General features: G+C 41.7%; 1 protein-coding gene across 1 annotated transcript in view; it reads right to left on the bottom strand.

The window, feature by feature from the left end:
* trabd2b (TraB domain containing 2B) overlaps positions 1-12,738 on the bottom strand; it is an 82,230-nt gene that overhangs the window by 14,528 nt on the left and 54,964 nt on the right. The window contains exon 4 of the mRNA XM_087836605.1: positions 12,387-12,561. Coding sequence (XP_087692731.1) covers positions 12,387-12,561 — 175 coding nt within the window. The remainder of the gene's footprint in view (positions 1-12,386; positions 12,562-12,738) is intronic.

Below are 12,738 nucleotides of genomic sequence, written 5' to 3'. Positions count from 1 at the left end.
TGAGGATCAGCACCTCCAAATCTGAGGCCATGGTTCACAGCCGGAAAAGGGTGGAGTGCCCACTCCGGGTCGGGAATGAGTTCCTGCCCCAAGTGGAGGAGTTCAAGTATCTCGGGGTCTTGTTCGCGAGTGATGGGAGAAGGGAGCCGGAGATCGACAGACGGATTGGAGCTGCAGCTGCAGTAATGCAGACGCTGCACCGGTCCGTCGTGGTGAAGAGGGAGCTGAGTGTAAAAGCGAAGCTCTCAATTTACCGGTCGATCTACGTCCCTACCCTCACCTATGGCCACGAGCTGTGGGTAGTGACCGAAAGGACGAGATCGCGGATACAAGCGGCAGAAATGAGCTTCCCCCGAAGGGTGGCTGGCCTCTCCGTTAGAGATAGGGTGAGAAGTTCGGCCATCCGGGAGGGGCTCAGAGTAGAGCCGCTGCTGCTCCACATCGAAAGGAGCCAGCTGAGGTGGTTCGGGCATCTGACAAGGATGCCTCCTGGGCGCCTCCTGGGTGAGGTGTTCCAGGCATGTCCCATCGGGAGGAGGCCCCGGGGCAGACCCAGGACACGCTGGAGAGATTATATCTCTCGGCTGGCCTGGGAACGCCTTGGTGTTCCCCCGGATAAGCTGGAGGAGGTGGCTGGGGAGAGGGAGGTCTGGGCCTCTTTGCTTAGGCTGCTGCCCCCGCGACCCGGCCTCGGATAAAGCGGATGAAGATGGATGGATGGATGGATGGATGGATGGAGGAGTGCATATGTGTGTGCTGCTGGCGTACACCACACAGACACATAAGCTTAGAGATAAAAGAAAGTGCACGTGAGTAAATGTGAGTGTATCTTTCTGAGTTGGATCTGTTTGTGTTTGCAGAAACCAAAGCATCACATCACATCAGGCCGTCTGGTGCAGCACTCCATCACTCTCCTTCTTGGTCAAATAGAGCTTGCACAGCCTGGAGGTGTGTTTGGGGTCATTGTCCTGTTGAAAAATAAATGATGATCCAACTAAAGGAAAATTGGATGGGATGGCATGTCGCCGCAGGATGCGATGTGGTAGCCATGCTGGTTCAATGTGCCTTTAATTTTGAATAAATTCCCAACAGTGTCACCAGCAAAGCACCCCCACAACATCACTCCTCCTCGTCCATTCGTTCACAGTAGGAACCATGCATGTAGAGACCACCTGTTCTGTGTCACACAGACACGGTGGGTGGAACCAAAGATCTCAAATTTGGACTCATCAAAGCACAGATTTCCACTGGTCCACTGGTGCATTACTTGTGTTTCTTGGCCCAAACAAATCTCTTTGGCTTGTTGCTTTTCCTCAGTAGTGGTTTCTTAGCAGCTATTTGACCTGATTGGTCTTCTCTGAACAGTTGATGTAGCGACGAGTCTGTTATCTGGGCTCTAGTTTGAGGTGCTGTGTGACTCAGATGAATTAATCCTCATGTGAGCCAGTTTCATCGTAGCGTTTGTGGGTTTTTGCAGCTGCACTTGGGGACACATTCGAAGTGTGAGCAATTTTCTAGACTGACTGACTTTCAGTTCTTAAAGTAATGACAGGCTGTCGTTTCTATTTACTTAGCTGATTGGTTCTTGGCTCAGGCAAGACACTAATCCCAAAGTTATTCACTGTGGCAAACAGAAAAATGGCATTTTAGATGCACCAACACTGGTGTGTGAACCTCTGTTTCTACAGGTGTCTAAAACTCTCAGACAAGAACACAATTCTACCAAAAAGTACATTTTAATTTAGTGTTTTAATGTCAGTAGCGGAAAATCTTCTTCATCTTTCAGTTGGTCCCTTTAGGAGTCACCAGAGCAGATCATCTGCCTCCATCTCACCCTGTCCTCTTCTGTCACACCAGTTCAACTCCTGCATGGCAGCCCCATATTCAGCATAGCCTATATCCCTCATCTGCACATGTCCAAACTAGGGATGGGTATCGTTTAGGTTTTATCCGATACTGGTGCCAAACCGGTACTTTTGAAACGGTGCTGGTGCTTAAACGGTGCTCAAACCGGTGCTTAAAGAATGGAGAACACAAAATTGGTCCAAAAACCTCTCATGTTCAGCTGTTTTTTTGTAAAAAGATAACAATGTTAGCCTTTTCTGCAGCTATAGGGCATACATGGTATCATTCTTGGCTGGAAGCAGTGCTTAAACAATGGAAAAAACACAAACTTTGTCCAAAAACCTCTCATGTTTAACTGTTTTCCACTTTTTCTTTGGTCATTTTAGCCTTTTTGGCCAGGGTGAAGGGAGTATCTGCCATCAAACAAGAAGACAGCCGCATGTAGCTACGATGATGTTTGCTAGTTCACCTTACATGCATTAATGTAATAACGTGGTTAGCCTACTCAACGTAAATTACACACGAACAACATTAAGCTACTCATGTAGAGAAGAACGGCTGCTGCTGCCATCATCATCCTCATCATTTCTGCTACACTGGCAGGGCTAGGGGCCAGGACTCTCCTCTTCGGGTTCTTGGGGGATGTTGCTAACTCCTGGTCCGATAACAGGCACCACACCCGCAGTAGATGTGCTCGGTGTGAGGTCTCGCAGCAAGCTATCAAATACAGCGCATTTCTCGGCTTTCAAAAAAACGCTATGCGTCGCCAGGTGTTTCATCAGATTTGAGGTGTTACCTCCTTTGACAGTATCACAGTATCACCTTAAAGCACTTGTTGCAGGCTGCTGAGTTTGCATATTTTGCTGTGAAGTACAGCCAGACTTTGACCGCTTCGCTTTGGGCATTTTTAATCTGTAGCTCTGCTCTAAAAGAACGTACGTACCTGGGCCCGCCTACTATCCTCGGAAACGTAAAATGATTGGCTAGAATCTAAAGTGTATCACAGCTCAGGGAAAAAAAAGCACCGAAATGTGCGCTGCTTTTCAGTCTGGTTCCTACCGTTTATGTCAGAACCGGTGCCATCATGGCACCGGATACCGGTACCCATCCCTAGTCCAAACCCTCCCAATCTTGCCTCTCTAACTATATCTCCATCTCATTATTAATGATTCCTATATTTCATTTGGCATAGATATTACAGGCCTGGCACTATGTTTCTGTCTTATGTCTTTAATCGGGATTGAGATCTGGTGACCATAAAGGCCGTAGAAAATAATTTTCTGCAGTAATGTTTTAATCAGATCTGTTATTTAGCTAACAGTGAATATAGTCATTCACCAAGTAGAAAAACCTGCAGCATTATGAGTCTCTAAACGGGGACGTTAATATTCTTACATTCCTGGGGCTACATAGTTTCTGTTGTGTGCATTTAGGTCAATTTTAACACTCAAAAGATCAAAGACAGAAGCATTCACGTGTTTATGAAACGTAGCATTAAAGTCATTGGCTCTTAATAGGCAGTTGGACGTTCTTCCAGCTGCTAATGAAGTGTGTAATCTTTGAACAAGCTAATGAGCTATACTGATTTCATTACGATGAGAAATGCAGCCAGTGCAGTTAAGAGTTACCATAAGATGTTTTCACGCAAACTCACAGAGTTACATTCCTGAAAATTTACAAGACGGCATAACCTTACATGGATACAACAACCGAGCCTACTCTGTTCCTGCAGCAGTCGAATGCTATTGTAACTGGTCACAGTTAAGAGATCCAAACGAAAAATGATCCTTGTTTAGTTTTGAATCGTATTTGGGATTAAAGTTATCTGGCTTTGAGGAGGAAAGACACAAGTATCCTTGTGCTCATCCACCAGATGCTCCTGTAAAAAACACAACGTTGGCTTCAAGGACAAACCACGCAGACGTTAAAAATACATTTAAATGCGTGTTAGGCCCAAACTGTCAGCAAGGAAGCACTTCTAATATCTTTCTGTCTCTATCTGTCTTCTCCACAGAAGAGGAAATACACACCCAACATCCAAAGCATTGCATGTCTGTCACTTCATAAAATAGATCCGCACTATGTGGAAGGAAAGACAGTATGAAGCAAGATGGAGATAGACAGCATCAAGGAATGGTGTTGGTTTAATAAAGGAAAAAGAGCAACAGATGGAAAGGACTGACAGTGCAGACCAGAACGACAGAAGCAGGACGGAGAGCTGGGGAGAAAGATGAAATGAGAGCCGTGCAGACAGACTGGTGTGCAGGCAGAGACAGTCGGATGAGGGGAAGAGGCTGAGAAAAACAGATACGGACTAAGATGGGAAGAGCCACGGAGACAAAATGACACGCACGCCAGGCAGGCTCTCTGCCTCAGTCATCACTTCGACACCACAACGCCACAAGTGACTGCAAAACACATGGGTCCAGTCTGCCTGCACAATGGGCTATTATAGGTCTGCACATCAGAACATATGCATAAAAATCAACTCCAGCAAACAGATCCAAAGTGGCTCAGACTCCAAAACAAACAGCGCTACATGTGGACTTTTGACAGTAACTGCTCTTTCGGGTGATAAATATCTGCAGATCATGGGACTTTGTGTCACAAACATAAACATACGTGTAAGCGTGCGCATGTGTGCGAAGCGGTGTCTAGGCCGTGGCAGCGTCAGGAAATTCCATGGGATGTTTTTAATAAGAACGGGCAGCGGCTGCCAGGGAACTGGCAAATGAAAACCTGCTGAAGCACACCACAGAGCTCGAACAACACACGGCCATGCTCTCACAGCACTCCTCAGCACAAATGATAACTCTGCATGTAGTCTGCTTAAGTGTATGTTTTTAGTTTGTGTGCGACTGAGAGGAAGGCGACAGAGAGTGCATTTTGCCGAGTGAGTGATGGAAAATAGTTAAGCTTTGTATCTGTTTGCAATAGCAACAGACCAAGTATTCTGTGTATGACTTGTCTGTGGGTATGACTTGTCTGTGGGTATGACTTTCCCTTTATTGCTTTCATCTGGGGCTGCTGTGTCATTTTGTCCATGGGGGAAACTCTGATGCTTTCACTGATCCTTACAAAGAACTCTACGTCATGTTACAGTGGGTGCCCGTGATTGGTCCCTATTACATAATACTGATAGCAATAGTGAACAGCAGTGACCATAGTGGTGCTTAGGAGCAGGATGGGAGACGGTGAGGAGACGGGGGGAAAGAAGAGCGCATGATCAGTTCATTTAGACATAGTTAGTAAGTTAAGCTAAAACTCAGTTTGACATTTCCCAAAGGGAAACCTCCAGAGCTGGAAAATGAAGCCAATGCTGACGTGGGAATAACTTCAGGTCCACTGTGACGCTGGCTACAAAATGAAGGAAGTTAGTACACATATCTAACGTCTCAGAAGTATCTACAACAGGTAAAATGGAACATTTATGTGTATGTGAGTGGGAGACTGTGGACTGTAGGCGATCAAACCAATTCAGAGGTTAGAATCAATACTTTTTTCACTTGCTAACCAAAACCCAAAATGATTTTTCTTTAGACTGGTAAGATGTACTGTCTAGCTATGCTGAACTACCCGCCTCACACAGCTAGAACCAGCCTAGTTTAGAGCTGTTTCAGTTTGGAAGCTTGTTTTGGCTACTGGAAAAAAAACAAAACAGAATATTGCTATATTCAGTCAAAATAAACATTTTGGGTTCTTATCTTGAAATTTTGACTTAATAACTTAAAATGTTGAGATATTTGCTCAGTTTTGGGTTCTTATCTTAGGCAAGGCAAGTTTATTTGTATAGCACAATTCAACAACAAGGTGATTCAAAGTGCTTTACAGAGACATTAGAAACAAAAACAAATAAAAAGCATGATTTAAAATTGATTAAAACGAGCAAACAAACAAACAAAACAGTAGATAAAATCAAAACAGATAAAATCAAAACAGATAAAATCAGTAGTTAAAATGTAAATTTTGAAATTTAAGCTTAAAAGTGTGGATTTGGTGCTTTATTCAAATGCAGCTGAGAACAGGTGAGTCTTCAACCTGGATTTAAATAAACTGAGTGTTTCAGCTGATCTGAGGCTTTCTGGGAGTTTGTTCCAGATATAAGGAGCATAAAAGCTGAATGCTGCTTCTCCGTGTCTGGTTCTGACTCTGGGAACTGATAAAAGACCGGATCCAGATGACCTGAGGAATCTGGAAGGTTCATACTGGGTCAGGAGGTCACTGATGTATTTCGGTCCTAAACTTAGAAGTTTGAGTTAGTAAATCAAAATTTTGAGATACCTAACTTGAAATTTTTATATAATTACCCCAAACTTTAAGATAACTTTGCAAAACTTTGTGGATTTGTTTTCATTGGGGGAAATATATACATACTATTTTTGCAGTAAATGGTACATTTAATCAAAAAGACACTGCTTTAATCATAATCAATATGTATTGCCGTTGAAAACAGGCTACTAATGAGTGTTATTAGTGTATTAAATGTCTACAGTGCAGTCGCTGGTTAAGAATCAAACAATGTATGAGTATTTTGTGAATGATTTATTTGGAGGTGTCATTATCAACCACGATATCATAAAGTCTTGGCCCAACAGCGAGACAGTAAAACCTCTCAGTCAGTTTCTTTTATATTGCCTGGGATAATTCAGTTATGCCTGCTGGAATTTATATGAATAAGCTGTTTCTGAAAGTGAAGAAAATGAAACGTTATAACGTGCACTTGCAGATGTGTGTGCAGAATTCAAAACTGAGAGCATTAGAGGAAAAAAAACTCTTTTTGCAGTTAAAAAAGCACACATTTTATCCATAAAGGCACTTGTGCTACAGGAAGGTGTATGTGTGCAGTGAAAGCAAGGGCATGGGGGAGGCTGAGAGGGTGCTGAGCTGAGCAGAGATGGATTTCCTGACTGAACCACTTAATACACACATCGTACACTTTAATTACCCTGTGAAAGAAAAAAATAACTATGACATCTGTAACTTTAGGGGGGCTCCTGCTCGCTCTCACACAAGCTCTGTTTGTCCACTACATTATAGACATAGTTAATGCTAGAAGTAAGTGATCCAAGGCAAATGCTGCTGAAAACGGCTCCTAATATGTATCTGCTGTAAAGCATAAATACAAAAACACATGAGCACACATCGTGGCTCTGTCAGAAACAGTCACATGTTGAGATTATTCCGTTTTGTCATCCACAAAATGCTGTGAAGTAAGGTATATAGTCCACTGCCTTCAGTTTCTTCGGTTTAAAACACGTCATGTTAATGTGAGTTCTGAGATCTAACCATAAAGATTGGATTTTATGCGATCACATTATTGCACGCCCACGTTTGGCCTGAAAGTAGCTGTAATTCATCTCCCTGGGCTGTCTTTATTTTATATGTCTGGATAATCTTAACCCTCACACCCCCCGTCTTCTTAATTTCCCTTTATTACTCAAACTATGGTCTGTGGTTAGATTATATTTAGACCATAAGCAGAACACCATTGACAAAGCAGGCCCGCTCACCTCAAGAGGTTTTGAAAATCTTCAAGGGAAACGTGGGCGGGGCCACATTTCTGGGAGCCAGTGTCGTCACTTAATACGTTCTGGCATCACTGAGCGATAAAATTTCATGTTTGGTTACAACTGGGACTAAAAGGGACAGTTACAGGACCGTAAAGACATGAGTCAATATCCTGAACACAGATATAAGACATGAGGATGTGGAAGCCTTCGGCTGAGAGCATGAGAAAGGTGGTTTGTTTCCTGAAAACAGAACTTAAGTCTTATTAGTTGTGGTCACTAGTTGCATATTTATGGCCTGTCACTCTAAGAGTAAAGATTTGTGTGGTGATATTATTGAAATATTTCGATGGAAAATATTTAATCTTCATAACGTTCTTTGAAACTCAATACTGAGTAAAAGTTTTGAGCCATCCCTTGTTTCTTTATATTTTTCTAGGAAATTGGAAATAGGTCTAACAGTTTATGGAAACATATGCCAACACGTATGTTTGCCCATGTTTCAATGAGCTTTAAAGTCAACATTTAGTATGACCACCTTCACTCTTTAACTATAGGATTTCTGTAGTAGTCTTCAGGAATAGTTCACTGGGATTCTTAAAAGCTCTTCTTTTGATATTGGCCTTTTGTTCTGTTTTCTGTCAAGATGATCCCACCCTGCTTCAATAATGTTAAGGTCCAGGCTCTGGGGAGGCCAGTTCATAACTGATAGTCTTCCATTGTGTGTTTTTCTGCCCAAGTATGCTTTTACTGCACTGGCAGTGTGTGTGGGATCATTGTCATACTGGAAAATAAAGCTACTGCCAGTCCGGCACTTTCCAAATGTTAATGCACAGTGAATCCAAATTTGACGATACTTTTCTGCATTCGTAATTCCACCAATTTTGACAAGATCCCCAAAACCACTGGCTGAAATTCAGCCCCAAACAATGACAGAGCCTCCGCTGTGTTTTATAGAGTGTAGTTCCTTTCTCCTGATCTCCCCGGCACATGTTGATGATGGCTTGTTGACAGCGACCCTTCCACTGAGACCTCAGTGACCAGTAGATGCATCATCTGAAGGGTCAGATTCATCTGTCAGGTCCTCAGAGATGCATCTGCTGGATTTTTTCTTCTACTGTATCATTACTGTAGTTGTCCATCTGCTGTAGATAATTTAAGGCCCGACATAAAAAACAAATAAACCAAGAAACACTGATCTGAAAAAGGTCAGGTACAAGGACTGAACTGAAAATCAGTGAAAAAGCAAAGAAAAAAGTACCTTTATAAAGCCTGGAGAGCTATTACCTGGAGAAAATCCAAAAAGTCTGGTCCCTTGGAAACAAAATATAAAAAAGTGGGGGTGGCTTAAGAGTATTGAACAGTATTGTACAACTTTGTGGCCTTTTGAACTCCCCTTCATTTACACATACTATATTTATCTAAGTTTCAAATAGCATCTATGTTTTATGGCTTCCACTGTGCTAGGTTTGACAAATTTCTCTAAAAGTTAGTAATAATTGATCAAAAGTATTCTGTAATAGAACAGTCCTGTAAAATCCCATACTGTAATTACTCAGCATTTCCAATTTAATGTGACCGTTTTTGAAGAAAGGATCTCTAGTACGAGCACATAATTAGCTGCCGCTATAATAAATCAAACACTAATTACATACAGATTGTGAACAGCAAATTGACGGAACATACAGCGTAACATACATTTCCTCGGCTCTTTCACATACATATATGCTCTTCACTGATACCTGTTATTTTCCAAAGCCTTGACCGAGACTTCTGTGTTTATTGTATGTGTGAGTGAATGTGCTCATTTGTACATGTTATAAAGTCCACTAACCTGTATGAATCTTAGTGTATGCATGTTTGTGGAATGTGTGTGTGTGTGTGGACCCCGCAGTCTAACTGTAATGGTTCCTATCACTTCACACCTGCTGTCACTTTGTTACACACAAGCCTAAAGCGTGCAGGTGACCTGAAACACATGTTCACCTCATATCTATCCAGGCCACGCGGAACACACTGGAAAGTTAAAATGTTTAATAGAAACTAATCTTGAACATAAAGCTGCATTAAAAAATAATTTTAATTGACTTAATAGACCAAAAATGCAAATTCCCAATCGTGGCTTTAACTGTCCGAGATAATTTAAGACCCAGATTTTCCTCAACATCCTGGAAACGATATATATATGTAATAAATAGCATTATTATATATCATTAAAGCAGTGAGGGATGAATAATTTCAGTTTTATGTGCTGCAAACCAGTGTTTTACTCGTATTCAGAATTGTTGCTATGAACCGCTGGTAGTCTGTTTAATGTAAGCTGGCTTAGTCTGACACTCAGCCACACATGCTGACATATTTAGTTACAGATGGCTTCTTTACTGCCCCTCTGCTCATTTAGTTACTGTATACAAACTCACGTCGAGGAATTCCTTTGTGAAAAACACTCATTTTAGATGGTGAATTGAGAAATACGTGCCTTGGCAGAAGTTCATTCAAACGTTGGAAAATTGTTTTCACATTCTCTCGCTCTTTTTCAATGTTTTCTATACACAACACTACAAACTGTGACAGGTAAAGTGAATGACATCTCTTTATGACGCAATGATCTGCTGGGAAAGCTTAGATCTACTTTAACATGTAACACCTGCCAAACGGCTCAGAAATAGCTGAAGAAACGAGAAGAAGAGCCCAGAGATTGACCCCTACATTTCCATGAAAACCCCAATCCACAACCAAAAAGATGCATTGCCAACATCCTGTGCCAGACACCACAGGACAGCCTTCAGAATTCCCTGGTCCATGCCCTGAGGCTTCAAAGATGTTTTAGCACCACAAAGGGATCTGCACAATGTTAGGCAGATGGTTTTTAATGATATGACAGACTGCTCTATATACCAGTCGTGTTCTGTCGGGGCAAGGCAGGTGGGCATTGCTTGCCCAGTGAAATCTACAATTAAATATAGACACCATAAGTGTCTGCCATTGCTCTTTTGCATCCGCCCTTTAAATTACTGCCATCTTGTGGTAGCAATTTGTCTCATCTTTCCTCCGCTTGCCTCCAATTCCACTAGAACCTGTAGGGCATCTCGATTTTATGGGTGTTCTCCATTAACAGTAGCTTGAATTGGGCGAGATGACAGATCAGCAGCTTCTTCTGGTTATTTGTACACTCACATTGTGGATAAACATGTTTTCTTTAACCCTTTAAGACCTACCACAGAACCAAGTCCGCCAGAGCTTATATTATATTTTTACATGCTGTAGTGCCATTTTTGGGAGCATTTCAAGTTGATATACATCAATACAACCATTATAGCCCAGATTTTAATAATATGTCTGCATTAAGTGCATAGAAATGACATAAATTGCAAAAAAGTGCAATAAACTACAAAAAAATTGAAAATTGTTTTTGTTTTTTTAACATATATTTCTAGTTAATAAATTTAAGAGGCTTATCCCTCAAAACTGTAAATACACAAACTAGTTTCCTACCACAGGAAATTTATTTTGAGTGTCTTCATAGTTTTATTTTTGAAATACACCAATTTTTATAAACTGCAGGAAAAACAAAAATAAAGATTATAGTGCAAATTTGCAAAAAAGCAGCATATGCATCAAAATAAACAATTTCCAGCAGTGCAATATGAGTCCTAAGCATCCCAGAAACAACACAGAAAGTCATAAAGTCAAACATTACTTTTAAAAACACCAGTATAGGCTCATGAGGTCCTGATGGTAAAAAACTACATTTCCGCGAAAATGACGTCACTTCCGGTTTCGGGCAGGTCATGGCGGACATGCGATAGTTCACGCTGACGTCTATTCTAACTAGGGAGTGTTATGAACAGCTGATCAGATCAGCAAAGCGTGATTCTGGAATATTATGTTTGTGTTGCTGCAAGCGCTTTTTATGCAGTTTTTGCAAAGCTATATGTGGAAGGAAACTGTGACCTTGGACAAGCTGATGGCATAAGATGTAAGTACAACTCCTCCAGTTTATGCAAAAAAAATTATTGCGCTAGCTTATGTGGTTGCAGAGCTACAAGGATTTAAAAGTAGTTGCGCAAAACGGAGCGTGCCCGCTCTGACTGGTTTTAAAGGGTTAATGGATGACTGATGGGAGACTAAAATGCAGTATCTTTGCTTGTCTTTTTGTAAAAGTCACCACATGCCACTGATATGTTTTTTCTTCATGTATGTACACCATTTATTATTTAGTAATATTACAGAAAGTCCTTTCTCCACAGAGTCTGAGCACAAATACTAACTTACAGTGTTCAGCCACATCTGCACGGACACACAAATAGCAGCTGGATGGTGCAACAGTGGCCCAAACTGCACAAAGAGCAGAGGGAGTAACAAAGAAAGGAGCTAGGCATTCAGTATTAATCATTCACTGTGGTGCACACACACTCGCATGCATGCACATACACACATCCTAGAAGTAGCGCCACCCTTTTTCAAATGCACGCAGGCACACAGCCATACAGTAAACAAAGATACCCACCCACCACCTGTTTTTGTGGGCAAACACGTGTGTTTGTATATTCTCAAGCGTACACACACACACACACATTTTCCTTAGGACACACTACACTATTCAGGAAACATTACCAGCATTAGCCAGGAATGCTAATCGAAACAAACAACAGTTTCTTCATTTCTGAGATGGGAGTTGGCTGTAATTGAGACTTCTGTGTATGTGTGTGCACGTGTGTGTACACTTGGACAGATTCACAGTTTTTGAATGCCAGAGATCTGGGAACTATTGTACACTATTATTGTCCTGCTTTTTTTTTCTCCAGTTTTGCTTTCAAGCAGAAAACAGAGCAAATTTGTTCACTGTAAGCACGCTTTAAAACTGACAGATTCTCTGTTCCAGACCAAAGTAAACCTGATCTATTCCATTTTTCAGTTACATGCAAATGCATACTCCCTGGAGTTGCTCTCAACATGTAGAATAGAGAAGAATCTCGTAACCAGCAGGTCAAAGGTCATTGTGTGAGTTCCGTGAGTGCCTCGGAGTCTTACCTGCACCGAAAGCAAAAAAGTAAGTCTGGTTGGGATTTCTCTGCAGCAGGGCAGAAACTCGTCGTGCCATTCGCTCGTTGCGTTTGTAGATCAGCTCCTGGCGGAAGTAGCTGTCAATCTGCTGAGCCGTCATGCGGTCATGAGCTGGCAAAGAGCTGTTGATGAAGTGAGGCAGCTGAAAGAAAGAAAAAGAGCGTGAGAAAAAAGGAGTTTCAAAGCCTTTGTGGTAAAAATCCGTGGCAGAATTAATAGTAAATGAATCACTCAAATTTGAAATAAAACATAAAAAGAAAGAAAGAGCGTCAAAGAAAAGTGGGATGGAAAGAAAGAGGAGGGCTGAATGGTGGTGTTG

Source organism: Neolamprologus brichardi, chromosome 23, assembly GCF_056152115.1.
Source record: "Neolamprologus brichardi isolate AB-2024 chromosome 23, ASM5615211v1, whole genome shotgun sequence".
Classification (NCBI taxonomy): domain Eukaryota; kingdom Metazoa; phylum Chordata; class Actinopteri; order Cichliformes; family Cichlidae; genus Neolamprologus; species Neolamprologus brichardi.
The sequence above is the reverse complement of the archived record's forward strand: the minus strand, read 5'-3'. Positions and strand labels throughout refer to the sequence as shown.